Here is a 17394-nt window from a genome sequence, read left to right as displayed (position 1 = left end):
CAGGACCTAATGCTTGCCAGGCAGGCATTGTGTCACTGAGTTAGAGCTCTAGCCCCAAGTATATGCTTTTCTTTTTCTAATCAGATTTTATTGGTACATTTTATTTTATTTTTTTGTTTGTTTGTTTTTTGTTTTAATCGGTACCAGGGATCGAACTCATGACTGCCTGCTTGTAAGGCAGGTGCTTATTCCGCTGAGCTAAATCCCCAGCCCCCTTGGTACATTTTAGATATACATAACCATTCATTATATAGAATTTGTACCTGTACATGATATAACTGGGTTTTTCCCTTCATTCTCCTCCCCTCCTTCAGTCCCTCCTTTCCCCATTTACAGAAGCTCTGTTTCCGTGTTTCCCTCTTCTCTTTTTTTCCTTTCCCTCTTTCCTCTCTCTTGTTCCACTCCCAATTTGAACATTTTTGTTTTCCTATTGCACAATGCCTATTACACATTTTGGTTCTTATTTACACTTTTAGTTTCTCACACCAGAGAAACAGTGCTTTATTCACACATGTATGTCTGATTTATTTCACTTAATAGGATGTTGTCAGGTGCATCTATTTACTGAGAAGTGTCTCAAACTTATCCTTTATGGAAGAATAGTACTCCATTGTATTAAAAAATCACATCTTCTTTATCCACTCACCAGATAATAGACAGCTGGGTTGTTTCCAACAGTTGGCTGTGACAAACTGTGCCACTATAAACATAGATGTGCATATATTGCCGTGGTATGCTTTTAATTCTTTTGGGAAAATACGCAGGAGGGGAATGGCGGGGTCAAACTGAAGCTGTAGTCCTACTTTTTGAGGAGTCTCCACACTGATTTCCACAGTGGCTGCACTCCCACCAACAGTGAAGAAGGTTTCCCTCTTCCTCATAGCCCTGCCAGCTTTTTTGTGTGTGTGTGTGTGCTGGAGATCGAACTCATGACCTCGTGCTTACCAGGCAACTGCTTGAGCCTCTGAGCTAAATCCCAGCTCATGCTGGCATTTCTTATTGGTTGATTTCTTTAGAGATTTTTCCTGGGATGAGATGGAAACTTAGTGTTTTGGTTTTTTTTTTTCCTTAGTGTTGTTTTAATTTGCATCTCTCAAATGTTCAGTGATGTTGAACATTTTTTCATATATTTATTTGCTGTTTGTATTTCAGAAACAAAATACACTTAAAATTGAAATGGATCAAAAATCTAAATATTAAAGCTGGGTACGGTGGTGCACTTCTGTATTCCCAGTGCCCATTTCAATTTTAGTTTGGTGCATAGTGAAAGATATGGATCCAGTTTTAATGTTTATATGTGTAAGCCTAGTTTTTCCAGCTCATTTGTTAAAGAGGCTTTTTTTTTTTTTTTTTTTTTGGTCTTTTTTGAGGCAGGGACTCACTATGCAGTTCAGTCTAGCCTTGAACTCACTTTGTAGCATACTGGCCTTGAATGTGAAGTGATCCTCCTGCCTCAGCCTCCCAAGCGTTGGGATTACAGGTGTGCACCACCAGCCTGATTTAAGTGTATTTTCTGTTTGTATTTTTAGACTGTCTAGTAATGAGCTAAATATTGTGCAAGGAAATAACATGAATAGTTTTATAAAAATACATTGATTAAAAAAATACATCGACAGGGCTGGGGATTTAGCTCAGCAGCACAAACGCCTGCCTTGCAAGCACATGGTTGTGAGTTTGATCCCCAGTACTGACAAAAACAAACAAACAAACAAACATTGATTCCAAAATGGGTATGATGGTGCAAACCTGTAATCTCAGCACTTGGGAGGCTGAGGCAGGAAGATTGTCTCAAGTTTGTGGCTAGCCTGCGCTACATACTGAGTCCAAGGTCAGCCTGAACTGTTAAAGAGACTCTGTGCCAAAAACATAGTATTTTTTTTTCCCTTTTGGTATCTTCCTAGCTGACCTGGTAATATTTTAAGATTTTTTTTTCAAATCCATTTTATTCAAGGATAAAAAGAAAAATAAGACTACAACAAAATTTCAAAACACATCAATTGGGGCAACAATGGTACCTACTTTGCACATTGTTATCTCCAAATCTTTCACCCAGAGCACAAGATATTTACATTTAATTGTCTGAATAATACCAGCACAAATCTTTCTTTTCAGCAAACTCAGAGAAGTCAGATGCATTTTTTTAAAAAGGCTTTTCAGCACCACTTGTCAAAAATGAGTGTTTTTCTCTCTTCTCTCTTCTCCATAGTCCATAGCCAGTTACTAAACTTTATAGTACGCTGCTCCCTATTTACTTAAAAACTGTCCTTCTTACACTAATCCCGTCTAGGAACCTGACAGAGCTCTTAGACTGCTTTCAGGAGAAGGATTGACTAATTCATGAATGAATTGATTATGGCATTAAATTGGGTACAATTTTAAAAAGATGCCTGTAATCCCAGCTTCTCAGAAACCTGAGGAGGAGCACAAGTGGGGGACCATCCTTGGTGACTTAGCAAGACCCTATCTCAAAATAAAAAAATTTTTTTAAAGATCTAGGTTGTGGTTCAGTGCTAGAACACCTGTATTGTTCAATCCCAGTACCATAAAAAAAAATAAAATAATGTGTTATACCAGTTTACACCATAAGAAAGTCAGCCAAATCTAGAAAATGGAAAAGTTTATTAAATAACTACATTCCTCAAGACATGGCATGGCTTGGGAGAAGAGTGCTGAGAAGGGAGGGAAAATTGTTCCAGATAGAAGCCTATCAGCTACATGCAGCGTGCAGACCTGGTCTGGATCCTGGTGTAAATAGAACAACTGTAAAAAAACACTTCTGAGATAATTGGGGAAATTTGGACATGTATATGCTGTTAAGTATTAAGGAATTTGTAATTTTCTTAGCTGTGTTTATGACATTGTAATACCAATACAAAGTTTATCTCTAGAGACAATTTAAAGTAAAATTTAAATCCTGCGCCAGTACCTCGTGACACCCTCAGCCCCCCTCAAAATGCTGGGGAGAGAGAGAAAAGGCTGGTGAATGTGTATAATCTGTGGAAGATACAGTGAAAGGTACATGAGTATTTATTTTACTTTTTTCAACTGGGCATGATGGCATACAGCTGTAATCCTAGCACTGGGGAGGCTGAGGCAGGAGAATCACTGTGAATTCATAGCCACCCTGAACTACTTAGCAAGATCCTGTATCCAAAAAGAACCATTTTATTTTTTAATCTTAGTTTTTGTTAATGTTTAAAGGTGTCTATAATAAAAACTTTTAAAAAGTTGAAAAGCAGTGTTAAAAACTGCTCTAAAAGAATGGATTTTCTTTCACAGAGTCTGTCTCAAAGTGCTCTCTATGCCGGGTGTGGTGGCACACACCTTCGGCTTTTGTCTTTAATGGTTCTTTCATGCCCTACTGAGTCTTCTCACCATTCGCCCACATTCTTTCCCCTTGGTGGCATGTCTCTTGATTTTAGATTTCCATAAATTTTGTTGTTTGTCATTTTGAGCCAGGGTCTCACTATGTAGTTTAGGTTGGCCTTGAACTCATTTTATAGTCCAGACTGGTCTCAAACTTGCAAGGATCCTCCTGCCTCAGCCTCCCAAGTGCTGGGATTATAGGCATACATAAATTTGGTAACACTGGAATGGAAAGACACAAAAGAAGGAAAATGCTTCTGGAAATTTTAGGAAAAGTCATGATTTTCCATGTAAGAGTGGTAAAAGGGGTTTGTTGTTAATGCTGATGTGTAAGGCAACTTGTCTTGACCTATAAAGACAGTGTTCTACTGACAGCTTCAGAATCCTGGTTTTTCCCTTTGCCAGTTATGTCTAAGAAGTACTTCTGGACTATAGAAGCTGTGTACAGAGTGTAAAAAGATGCTCTTTAAGCCTGACTACTGTAAATTCCCGGTTTCAGCTAGAGAAGGACAGGCTGGATTCACCTCTCCCTACCCTGCTCCTCTGGCTGAAGGCCCTTGTTCACAGTCTGTACAGCTGCAACCGTGGGCTGCTTGACTCTGAATAATGCAAATTATGTTCATTTAAGATTTTTTTTTGTCTTTTTTTTTTTTTTTATCGGTACCAAGGATCAAACTCACGACTGCCTGCTTGCAAGGCGGGCACTTATGCCACTGAGCTAAATCCCCAGCCCCTAAGATTTTGATGATATGTGTTTGTTAGGTACAAAAGTTTGGAGAACTGTGTTGGAGGAATTATGAAACCATTTTATTTTGTGACTGTAAAACAATGTCTTATTTTAATGAGGTTTTATACATTTTACAGGTAAATTGAAAAATGTTGATATTCACTATTAAAACTGATGAATGCCTTGGTATGTTTTATAATTCTCAGCAATTACGTTTGAAGGCATGGCAGGACATACAATATAAGACATACACAGTGCACTTTCATTAATTAATTAGTCCCAGAAGTTTAATGACTAATTTATAGGACACATCATTACATATTACTATGTAGTTCTAAAGTGTATGTTTGTCATATTTTTTCTTATTTTATGAAAAAAGATTTTCATAACTAATATGTGAATAACAATAGTTACACTGTGTATCATTATCTCCAAAGTAGTTACTCAGGATATAAAACATAAAAAGATTCTTTATAAGAAACAGATAGCTGGGCATGGTGGTGCACACCTGTAATCTCAGCACTTGAGAGGCTGAGGCAAGAGGGTTGCTGTGAGTTCAAGACCAGTTTAGACTATATAGGGAGACTCTATTTCAAAAAAATGAGCGGGACAAAAAGCCCCAGATACATAACAGTCAAATTGTTTTGATTTTATGTTTTTTTGAGACAGCATCTCACTATGTAGCCCAGGCTATTCTTGAACTCTCAGTGATCCTCCTACCTTAGCCTCTGAATGCTGAGGTTATAGGTGTGCATCTCTGTACCCAGCTATAGTAGTCATATATTAACATTTCTCATTTTCAGCTGTATTTTGTCTTTTCTTTTGGTCAATACTGAACTCAGGGCCTTTGCACTGAATTGCATATCCAGCCCTTTTTAATTTTGAGACAGAGTATTATTAGGGCATTAATTTTTGATCCTTTTGCCTCAGCTTCCCAGACATGTGACACCAAAACCAGTTTACTTTCTTTTTTTTTTTTTTTCCAATTTACAGTTAGCAGACTCTCACAACTAAACAATGTAAGTTAATCTGAGAGGCTTTGCAAAATGTAAAATTTTGAAGTTATCTTAAATATGTAAGAGTTTAAGCTTTTATCCTTACATTTACAGTTTTTGTAGTTGTTACAACTTGGGCCCCGGTATAAAATCCAAGGAGGCAAGAGACCGAAAATTTAGGTGGCAAAGGCTTTATTTCCAGGCCTGGTGACAAGTCTCTGGGAGCCAATTTGGAGACTGTGTCCCGGAGACTGAAGGGAGGACTTTAAAAAGAGGCTGGAGGAAAAGGGTGGGGGGAGAAACAAAGAAACCTGCAGAGCCATCAAACTTGTTGACCCGAGTCTGGAAACTGTATTGCTGTCCACTTAGCTCTGACAATCTCGGGAGTTCCTGGTGTTTTTCAAATTACTCCCATCCTACAGACTGACATTATCTCGGAGTGGCACATCTACAGCAATATTTGGAGAAGAAAGTGGACAGTTAATTATCCCAGGACAGCTCGTTTTCGCTAGTGGGTGCGAAGGGGTCAAGAGTAACAAGAAGCTGAAACTTAAGTTTTACAAAGATCTGATATCTAACTCATTTGATGCATACAGAACAAAAGGAAAGCACCAATTGGGGTTTGGGCCATAGTATTTCCCGGTAATTTCTTTGAAGCTAAACAGTTCTTAAAATTTGGAGCAGGCTCATTTTATGACAGATCATCACCGGGTCGGGAAGAGGTCCCCAGAAACCCAAATTCTTTATGGCCTAGATAGATAGGTGAGGGGAGAGGGAGGCAATAAGGCGCCATACAGAACAGAAAACAGCGGTTATGTGTCAAGGTCAGGGTTAGGGTTAAACTCATAGGCAAATCTTTCTGCACACAAGCAGGTTACTTTAAACAAGTGTAAATTAATGGGCCATTCTAGTTTTCTTTAGCTCTTTAGCGGAGAATAGAGGCGCCTAACAGTGATTAACAACCCTTGTTAGCTTGTTTTAGCACAACTTGTGTAGTTTGTAGAGGGCAACAATGGTTAACATATCAATTAGGTGAGATTCTTGCAATCCTTTACATATGCTCAACATATCAATTAGGTCACTTAACGTATCAGTTAGGGAAAAAGGATAAAAAAACACATTTAGTAAGCCGCGTTGCAGGTTTGCTATAATACACATATAACGAAGCTATATGTGTAGTAACAGTAGTAAAAGCACAACAGTAGTAAAAGCACAAAAATAAAAACCAAAAACTATATCATTATTAGGAAATGACAGGTATGTTTAGGTTTTAATCTTATTTTGTTTTTTTTTACTTTCTATTAAAAATTTCCTGTTACTTTAGCCTAGAGCTAACTAGGTTACAGGCTCCAGTTTCTTTGCTAAGTAAATCAGAAGAGGCTTTTGGTTCGTGTTTTTATTACTACGTTGTTAACCCTTACATTTCTAATGGCCTGGAGAAATCCATGCAAAAAATTCAGCTAACCACACTCATCTGTTTAGTCATGATGGTTGGTAGACACCTTTAATTTTTGGCATAGTGACTCTTGAGTTTCCCGTTTTGCCAGTTGAGTCTACTTTAACTTGCTATTCCTTTTTAATTATTCTTATCCTGGTTTAAAAAACACTAGCAGGTAAAAACTCCTGTGTACATAAGGATATTTTCATTTTGAGGGGAACCATGAGAAATGAAATCTAGTTGAAATTTACCTTTGTTTTGATATTTGCATTACCATGTTTGAACTTTTTAAAAATTTTTACAACCAGAAAAACTGAATTTAAAAACTTGATTAATTACATTTTTAAATACATACAAAAGATTATTTTCAGGGCTGGGGATTTAGCTAAGTGGCACAAGTGCCTGCCTGGCAAGCGTGAGGTCATGGGTGGCTCCTAGTATTACCATGCCATGTCATTAAGCTCCAAGAGCCCAATACAAATAGGATGATGAATGGCAAAGAGCCATCAGCAAACCAAGGTATGGGCCATAATTGGATGACTAGTTACAATGAGAATTGAAAGTATAATTGATTCAGGTAATGTGGAAAGAAAAATTCCATAGTGAAAACATTATAAACCATCACTAAGGAAAAAAAGGAGAAATTGCTATGAACAAAAGAGCAAGAAAATATTAGTTAGTGTGGGGAGTTAGGGCTTCCTTTTCTACAGCCAATCATGAGTTCTATTCTCGATACCATTAAAAAAAAAAAAAAGATTACTTTCAGTTAATTTTTTTTCTACATAGTGGTTGATCCTACTGAAATATGTATTAAGCTACTGTAATTATATGATAGAGCAGAGGATGCATGAAAGAAACAGTTTTTATACTTTGTGCATGTTTGCTGTTATTTTGCCTTGCACAGTTAGGGGAGGATGTTACAGAAAAAACTAAAAATGGATGTAGCAAAATGTGTTCCCTGAATTACTTAGGTTCTGTGTTCCTCAAAGGAAATGTGGCCTAAAGATGTGTGTTGCATTGTTGTTTACACAGGGATTTGCAAATACCTGGGGAAGCACTGGAAAGCTGAATTGTGTGGACAGCTGTTGATTGAGTTGTTTAGTCCTTTTGTCCTAAAGTTAATGAAGAATGAGATTTCAACCTGTTCCAATAAATCTTTTTTTTTAAATGGAGTTTTTGTTTCAGGGAAGGAATAAAACAGTGTCTGATGTAAAAACTGAATTAATAAGAAAATTTTGTTTGGGATTATATTTTCACTTTCTCTTTTAGAAATACGTTTGTAGTTTTGATGATAAATTGCTTCTTATCAGGCCTACTTTCTAGGTGCTGTATTTTGGTTTGTTTTGTGTTTTGTTTTGCTTTTTGGTTTTTGGTTTTTTGAGACAGGGTTGCTCTGTATAGTGCAAGCTGGCTTCAAACTCATGGCAGTTCTCCTGCCTCTGCCTGCTGAGTGCTTGGATTCTAGGTGTGTGCCACCATGCCTGGCCAGGCTAGCCCGTTTTTATTCCTGTCTGTGCTACTTCATTGGTTGATGAGTCTTTTTTTTTTTTGGTCGGGGAAGGATGAGTAGTAGGGAGGACTGGGGATCCAACTCAAGACTTCATATTTGCTAGGCAGATGCTTATGTCCCTGAGCTAAATCCCCAGCTGGTTGATGATTCTTGAGTCATGTTGTATGTAGCCTATAATGACATTTGACTGAAAAGACATGATCCCAGTTGTTGATTCCAGAAAGTATTTTCCATGCACTTTTTTTTTTTTTTTTGTCTTTTTCCTTTTTATCGGTACCAGGGATCGAACCCATGACTGCCTGCTTCCAACGCAGGCGCTTATGCCACCAAGCTAAATCCCCACCCCCAATGACAGTAGTCTTTTACAGGAAGTTGCTGTGTGTATTAAACAGGTAAGAGAAGCTGAGCAGCACCCAGCAGCATTTAGTAATACCTCCTTGAGTACTCGGTCTGCAGCCAAAGTGACTGGAGCACCTATGAGGTTATCTCGTCGTTGCCTGTGCTGCTACTCCTTTCTTCTAGTGAACATTCATAAATTTAGGGACTTGAAAAAGTAGCCAGCTGCATGTGGTGGCCACACCTGTAATCCTAGCACTTGGGAGTCTGAGGCGAGGCAGGAGGATTGTTGTGAGTTCAAGGCCAGCTGGGACTATGTAGTAAGACTGTCTCAAAAAATAAAAATAAAAGGGAAAAAGAAGACCACCTCAAAAACAAAACAAAAATAAAAAAAAAAAATAAAAAATAAAAAGGAAAAAGAAGCAGCCAGCCAAAATGGTGATGTGTTGTACCCTCAAAGTTTTTTTTTTTTTTTTTAAATCGGCACCAGGGATTGAACTCAACTGCGTGCTTGCAAGACAGGCCCTTATGCCGCTGAGCTAAATCCCTAGCCCTCAATCCCCCTTAAGGTTTTATACCAGTGTAGTACTGTTGTTTTGGTTTGTAGTTTATTGTTTTGTTGTCTTGGCTTTTTTTTTTTTTTTTTTTTTTTCTGAGATAGCATCTCACTGTGTAGCTGAAGCTAGCCTTGAGCTCACTTTGTAGCCTGCACTCATCTCAAACTCACAGTGATCCTTCTGCCTCAATATCGCAGAGTGATCAGGTCCATAACCTCCCAAAGGAATGAAAAGCAAAGGCTTAAATAAAAGAAAAAAGAGTTATGATTTTAGGGCTCCAGAAGGATCAAAACCCTCTAGCAGGATTTAAGAATTCTCTGGGGGCTGAGACAAAGAACTGTGGGTGGCTATATTTATTTGATTTTCAAATAAGGCAAGAGCTTAGAGCACGAAACTGAGCAGGACCTTGGGAGTGGTTCAAGGACTTCTCCAAGTAACAAACTGTTAATTTCGGAGAATTGTCTTACGTTAATTTAGGAGGAGTATGTTAGGAAAAAGGCTCAGGTTGACTTTTTTTTTTTTGTCTTTTTCCTCTTTACCAGTACCAGGGATCGAACTCATGATTGCCTGCTTGCAAGCAGGCGCTTTATGCCACTGAGCTAAATCCCCAGCCCCCAGGTTGACTTTCATTGCAGGAGTAAGATGCCAGCAGCTGCAGGCTTTATTTAGTTGGGGTTAGAGCCAGGCGTCCTCAGCTGTGACCTCATGCTGTCGGTTGAGACATCATGGCATCACAGGTCACTGCAAGTTTCAGCAAGGACCAGTGACTCATAGTTTGACTTACTATGAGTCCAGTGCCCCTCAGGATTATAGGTGTGCGCCACCATAGCCAGCACAATCGATTGAACCCTATAGTTAAAAAATTGGGATTTACAGCTGGGCATTGTGATGTACTCCTGTAATCCCAGCACTTGGCAGACTGAGGGAGGATCGTTGCAAGTTCGAGACCAGCCTGAACTACAGAGTGAGCTCAACCTGACCACATATCGAGACCTTGTCTCAAAAAAGACAGAAAAAGAAAAAAATCGGGACTTACATTTGGTATACCTTTATTTGTTTTTCCAGTAATTTTTTTAATAAAATGATCAGCCTACAATGAAGTGAAAATTTAAGGAAAAATTTTAAGTTTCAGTTTTCAAGAATTCCCAGGAAGGGGGGTATGACTTGCTTTTAGAAATTGAGTTTTTCATACTATAAGTTAACTGTGTTTTCATTTGATGGATGATCCTCATGTTGAAAATCATATTCTACTGGGGGCTGGGGATTTAGCTCAGTGGCATAAGCGCCTGTCTTGCAAGCAGGCAGTCGTGAGTTCGATCCCTGGTACCAATAAAAATGAAAAAAACAAAAAAGAAAATCATATTCTAGTGACTTTGTCTTGTTTCAGTAATTTTATTAAATCTAACTTGCATCTTATTTTTTAATAAATTGGTTGAATAAAGCAAAACACTGTTTAGCCTGAGTTATAAACTAACATTAGAAAAGAAATAATAGGACTATAATCCCAGCACTTGCGAGACTGAGGCAGGACGATCCTTGCAAGTTCGAGACCAGCCTGAGCTACAAAAGTGAGCTCAAGGCCAGCCTAAACTGCACAGTGAGACCCTGTCTCAAAAAGACCAAAAAAAAAAAAAAAAAAAAAAAGAAAGAAAGAAAGAAAGAAAGAATTGGAAAGTAGACTTGGTGGCACATACCTGTAAACCTAGCACTGGGGGCTGAGGTAGAAAGAGGGGAAGTTTGAGATCATCCTACACAACCTAGCAATTTAGGGAAACCCTATCACAAGAGATTTTTTAAAAGGGTGGAAATATTTAATGCAGACTCTGACTTCAATCCCCAGTACTGGGCGGGGGGTGGGGGCGGGAAAGGGTAGCATGGAAGTTATAATTTCTAAAATAGACCTATTCTGAAAAACAGACATGCAAACACCTATGACCCCAGCACTCTGTGAGGCTGAGACAGGAGTATCACAAGTCTGAGCCCAGCTTGGACAATTTAGAGACTTAGCAAGGCCCTGTCTCAAGAATAAAAATAGGGTTAGGAATGTGGCTCAGTATGAAGGCTCTGGATTTAATTTCTACTAGCCCCCACCACGCCCTGGCCGGGCCTGGTAGCTCACACCTGTAATCCCAGCTTTCAGGAGGCTGAAGCAGGAGGATCCTTGTGAGGTTCAAGACCAGCCTGCTACATAGTGAACTCAAGGCCAAGCCGAACTGCACTGCGTAGGGAGATCCTGTCTCAAGAAACAAACAAAAAACAGTGTTTTACTGAAACTACTTTAAATCCAAAGTATGAGAAAAAAGCATTTATGTAGTTCTCTAGCTTCTGTATGAAATGAAATTTGACCATGAAATGAGACCAAAAGATCTTTAGATTTCAGTGAGCTTTATTTTCATTATTTTTCCAATGTTCTGTTTTGAAAATTGTCAAGTACACAGAAAATTTCAAAGAATTATGTAGTGGGGGGCTGGGGATTTAGCTCAGTGGCATAAGCGCCTGCCTTGCGAGCAGGCAGTCGTGAGTTCAATCCCCAGTACCAATAAAAACGAAAAAGACAAAAAAAAAAAAAAAGAATTGTGTAGTGAACACTCATTAATCCTCATGTTTAGGGTATTTCCCCCCAAATAAGACCAGGTCTTATATTAATTTTTGCTCCAAAAGATGCAATAGGGCCTATTTTCAGGAGATGCTTTATTTTTTCGTGTACAACAATTTACATTTTTCATTTATTCATGTACAAAATTATATGTATGCACAAAAATCTATATTCAGATAGCTATGTCATATTCTAGGACATCATTATAACTCTCCAAACTCCAAATTCCAGCCTGAATTTCTTGTGATTACCTTTCATGTAGAGCCATTGTTCCCAATGTCTCATGTCCAGCAGTACAGCTATCATTAAATGAGCACTTCCTGACCATGTAGCCTGCTCCTGATGTATTTTCAACAAAGCTGTCAATATGTTTTTTGTTTATTTTTGAGACAGTGTTTCGCTGCATAGTTCAGGCAGGTCTTGAACTTACTAAGTAGGCTAGGCTGGCCTCACAAAGTTTCCATTAAATCAGGTGCTAATTGAAGACTAAGAGACAGATGTGGCAACAAGAATGATGATCCACACAAAAGCAAAAATGGCAGGCACCAAAATTCAGAAGGTGTTTATTTCAGATGAGTGTGTTAAATACTGTCTGTTACAACACAATGTATTGGTTCATGAAGATTCATATTAAACACAATCATGTCTATTATTTTTTAAATTTTTATTTTTTCCATTCATGAAGTGCTCATGTTATTCATGTGTTGTGCCTGCTGTGATTTGGCAGTAAGTCTCTAGTTCATCTGTTTACATGCATGTTTACCTCTCTCCAAAGATGCTGCCCACTTAGATATTTGCAAATAATTCTAATTTATCTTTTTTTTTTTTTGTCTTTTTGAGACACAGTCTCACTGTGCAGTTCAGTTGGCTTTGAGCTCACCTTGTAGCCCAGGCTGGTCTTGAACTTGCATCAATCCCCTTGCCTCATCAGTGTCTCAAATGCTGAGACATGCACTATTTTAAGAATTAACGTTAATATTATTGTTCATATTTCATTATATTTATAATTTAACACATCTACCTTGTGCTACAATAGACATACTAAATGTGTCCATCTGGCTGATGATCTTAATCTTAACTGGGTGTATGTTTCGGATAGAGCTTACTTATGTTTTTTTGTTGTTGGTGATTTTTTTTGTTTTGTTTTGTTTGGTTTGGTTTGGTTTGGTTCCAGGGATTGAACTCATGACCTGGCACTTGCCAGGCAGGTGCTTAATGCTGCTGAACTAAATCCTTGACCCTAGAGCTTACTTACATTTAGGCATATCCTACAAAATCATGCTAGGACTTACTTCCTAAGTAGGTCTTATTTTGAGGTAAATGCAGTATTTGCTACAATGAGCATTGTGTTTTGTCATATATTTATCTTCACTTAATCTGCTTTTGAAGCCTTTCAAAGTAAGTTGTAGTATCAGTATGTTCATGCTAACGGATGCATGTATGTGCAGGAAGAACCTTAAACCTTACCAAAATCTAGCCTCTTACTATTATTTCAGGAAGTTCCTGCCTGGTGCCAGTTAATCTCTACCTCCAGTCTGCAAGAGGCTGCCATTGTCTTGTTTTTGTCTTTGATTTTGTTTTTTTGTACCATAGGTTAGTTTTGCTTGTGCCTCTTTTTTTTTTTTTTTTTTTTTTTTTTTAAATCGGAGAGCCAACTCGCAACCTCACAGTTGCCAGGCAAGAACTGTGCTGAGCTATATTCCCAGTCCTGCTTGTGCCTCTTAACAGCAGATTCAAATAGTATGTACTTTTTTTGGTTCAGATTTCTTAGCATGTTTTTTGTTTATTTGTTTTTGTTTTTTGAGATAGGGTCTTGCTTTATAGTGCACGCTGGCCTGGCCTTGAACTCATGGCAATCCTCCTGCCTCAGCCTCCCAAGAGCTAGGATTATAGGTATGCACCACCACATCTGGCTCTTGCTTAATGTGTTTTTGAGATTCATCAATGTTGTTGTGGGTACCAAAAGTTCCTTCCTTTTAACTGGGGATAGTAATCTTTTGTTTTACTTTCATTCTTTGTTTATCCTTTCTCTTGTGGATATATACCAGGAGTGTTTGGGGACATTATGAAAACATTGATATGTACATATTTGTATAATCCACTTTGTGGGTATATTTTCATTTTTAGCAGTAACTTTGTCTCTAGTTTTCTATTCCCTTGCATTTTTATCTACAGTTCACTCAGAGAACTATTATAAAAAAAATTGCTGACCAGGGGCTAAGGATATGGCTCAGCTGCACAGTGCCTGCCTGGCGAGTATGAGATTGTGAGTTCAATTCCTAGTACCAAAAACAAAAATACAGCACAACAAAACAAAAATTTCTGACCACTGTGGTAGAGTTGGTAAATAAATTACTCCTATTGCAGATCAGCAAAAATTTGTCACATTCTTAGATGTTTAATTTGGGAGTATTTTTAGAAGAGGAAGGGATGATATTTATATGTAGACAGTTTGCATGCTATATACAGATGTATAAATGCAGTCAATGTATCTTTTTTTGCTATGGGGGATTGAATTTGACAACTTTGAGCTTGCCTGCGTGGTGCTTACACCACTGAGCTAAATCTCCAGCCCTACAGTCACTGTTTCTGTCCATTAGCTACAGAGAGTTAGTCACAGTTCAACTTCTCTTTTTCCTGTATAGTAATTCTCAACTCTAGCTGCAAGTAAGAAACTCTGAAGGGGATTTTGAAAGTCTTTGTCACTTAGGGTCTATTTCAAAGCTGTTAATCAGAATATCTGAAATGGGACTCAGCAGTAGTTTTAAAAGCTCTCCAAATGATTCCAATATAGAGCTAAACCTGCAAACCAGTCCTATTAGGAGCACCTGAAATAAAATTTAGGTAAGGGTACATAGTGATGGCAAAACTTTTAGAGACTGAGTGCCCAAACTGCAAACCCAAACCCACTTATTTATCACAAAGTGCCAACACTGCAATTAAACTTGAATACTGAGGTTATAGTTTAGAAAAAACGACTCATACATTAACATCTTTTGTCTTAAAAGCAACATGCATGCCATAGGTTGGCCATTACTGGTATGTACTTTATTTTAAATAGTCTGTGTTGCCTAGCAGAAGGGCTTTGGTGGTAAAGTTGAGCTTCACTGTTTGCAGACTCCATGAGTTCGTGTAATTCCTTAGTTAAGTATTTCTGCCATGATTAAGTGATGATGTAAGTTTCTAGTGCAACTCAGAGTACAAAGTAGGAGTTCCCTCTCTTTCAGAAGGTGGTATATCTTTGAATGAATAAGGATTATAAACCATCATTCCTTCTCTGTAAAATAAATTTAGCACAGCCTTGTCAGATGGAAGGACTTACTAATTAAAAAAAACCTTTACATTACATCAGTGTGGAAGCTAACACAGCTCAGTTTACGAATCTTCCTGGCTGAGTACAGAAGTATGGCCTCATACTCTGCAGTTAAAGTCATCAACTGAGAACTTGATACAGTTATCTGATAAACTATACCAAGAGTTAAGTATGTATTTTAAGTGTGTACTACAGGAATTCTATACCTCTTAATCAGAGGAATTTCCGTGTGTTTTTGGTTTTTTTTTTTCTTTTCTTTTCTTTAAAACATGGTGTTTTTGGGTGGGTTGGATTGTTTTGCTCTCAGCTTTTGTTTTTTGGGGATTTTGTTGTTGTTGTGGTTGTTGTTGTTCCAGTACTGGGGATTCAACCCAGGGCATTGTATGTGATGGACAAGTACTCTCCCACTGGCTTACGTCTTCAGAGCTTATTTTTGAGACAAGGTCTAAATTGCCCAGACAACCTCAAAACTTGCAGTCCTCCTGCACCACCATGCCAAGCTAAAAATTGGAGCTTCCTGTCTAACACAGTAAATTATGAAATTTTCCCTCAAAAAATAGTTTTCTCTTTTAAATAAACTTGTACTTTTTGGAAAGTTAATTTCCCTTTATGGCTATCACTGTGTGTACACAGCTTCTAGAACTACACTTTGTCTAAAATATATAGTAGTTATTAAATAAGTGTTAAATAAGTTTCCACTGAAGGATAAAAAATTTGATTTGTATGACTTCCTCATATACTTTGAAATGACACAACAGAAACCTAACAAATAATGTTTTCTAAACTGACATAGTGCTATTATGGGAAAAATAACCCCCAACTTGTTTAGATGTCAGTGATATGGAGGAATCAAATCATGAATGAAGGGGCAGGTTGGGAGAGTTTTAGCTACTGCGTGTCCAGGAGGGGTCCAAGTCCGTGGACACGGTGGCTCCTCAGTCCAAGAGCTAGCTGTAGAGAAGCAGAACCCCGGAAACGCCCACCCATCACAAGTGGCTCTGTAGATTTAAGGTGACCCACTAGAACTCAGGTTGTCCAACCCAGTTCTTCAACATACAAGACTTTAAGGAAACTGGCATTTTAGAGAAAAATCAGTTGTTTTTGCATTTTAAGTTCCCCAGCACTCTGGAGTTTAGCAGGGAGTTAGCGCAAGTGTCTTTAGCAGGGAGAGGGCTCCCTCCCGCATTTCGTGAGGAAGTTCGCTCCTAGACCAAATCCTCGTTCTCTGTCTCTTCTTACTTTAATTCTTATCCAAATGTGTAGTCTCCTACCTCTATCTCAGACCCTTTGCTGGGCTACTGCTTTACTCATAAACAAACGAAAACTTTTCTGCAGTCTTTGATTACAAGAGAAGTGTGTAAGATGAACTGTTCCCTGGTCTTTGTGGTGTGACACCGGAGGGCAGAGGTTAGGATCACGATGTGCAGTAAAGCCAGTGAGGCAAGCGAGTGGGGGAGTGACGGTAGGTGGTCCGTTCATGCAGCCCAGGGCCTGGCTTCCTGCAGCCCGGGGAGAGCAGCCTCTGCAGTCCAGGGCTCTTTAGGTTGCTAAGTGAGCCGGGGCGCTGTAACTAATCCTTGCGAGTGAATGATAAACACCGTGGGAGGCGTGTCGGGAGGCCCCACTCCAGCGCTGCAGGTCACGTGAGCCCCGGGACTTCCCGGTTCCCAGCCCGTGCCTCCCAGGAGCGGGGATCAGAATCTGAAAGGAACCGGGAAAGGGAGGCTGGGAAGATCCCGTGGAAGGAACTTTGAGACAGAAAGGGCGAAGCATCGCCGTAAAATGCCGCATTTCACTGTGACCAAGGTAGAGGACCCAGAGGAGGGGGCAGCAGCTTCGATCTCCCAAGAGCCCGGCGCTGCAGAACCAAAACCCGGGCTTCTGGCTGCAGATGAACCAGGTGAGTGCGTGCTCAGTCTGGAAGTTTTGGGAACCTGTAGAGTTTTTGTGAGACAGATGGTGACCAAGATATCAAATTGCGAAGGCTGCCTCATGCGTGGGGAAAAAAAAAAGTATAGTCACAGTGTTTTTCAGTCATTTGTTTCATGTGCCTGTGTATCTGATAACTTACTTTTTTCACACACTGGTTTGTTTTTCCCAACAATGAGCCCTGTGTTCATTACCAACAGGTGAAACTGAATCATGGCAGTGTATGAAATAGTTTTCAAGCAAAAAGAAAGGTACAGGAAAAGTGGGTTTACAGAGAATTTAGAATTCACTCACATAGGTGGTATCTAGAAAAGTGAAATTTAACTTTAGCAGTTTATTATCTAAAGAGGGAGCATGGTTCAATAGCTTTGTACTGTGGACTTTGTACTTGTGACTTAGGTTAAAATTTTGCCTCAGTTTACCAGCTCAACAGTAATTCAACAGTGAATGGTTGTAAAAATTCTTTAATAAAAGAACAAAGACAAGGTAAAAAAATAAAGGACAAGCGTATAATAGATGATCATTGTGACTAGCGTAGCATCAGGTTTAACAAAATTGATGAATATGCTTATCCCTATTACTTTCTCTAACTGGTAACAGTTATACTTTCTAGGGGAATTGTGGTTT

At 38.8% G+C, this 17394-nt stretch overlaps 1 protein-coding gene across 6 annotated transcripts in view; it reads left to right on the top strand.

The window, feature by feature from the left end:
• Positions 1 to 17394, top strand: part of Slc12a6 (solute carrier family 12 member 6) — a 92925-nt gene that overhangs the window by 5644 nt on the left and 69887 nt on the right. For 2 of the 6 annotated variants that reach the window (XM_063250334.1, XM_063250333.1), the window contains exon 2: positions 16645 to 16738. The exons of 3 other annotated variants lie outside the window; for them this stretch is intronic. In XM_063250334.1, coding sequence (XP_063106404.1) covers positions 16645 to 16738 — 94 coding nt within the window. Of the gene's footprint in view, positions 1 to 16605; positions 16739 to 17394 lie in introns of those variants that run through there. One more of the 6 variants, XM_003475654.5, reaches the window with a different exon arrangement.

The sequence above is a fragment of the Cavia porcellus genome, unplaced genomic scaffold (assembly GCF_034190915.1).
Source record: "Cavia porcellus strain 051 isolate PalLab524CR breed Dunkin Hartley unplaced genomic scaffold, mCavPor4.1 scaffold_6, whole genome shotgun sequence".
Classification (NCBI taxonomy): domain Eukaryota; kingdom Metazoa; phylum Chordata; class Mammalia; order Rodentia; family Caviidae; genus Cavia; species Cavia porcellus.
The sequence above is the reverse complement of the archived record's forward strand: the minus strand, read 5'-3'. Positions and strand labels throughout refer to the sequence as shown.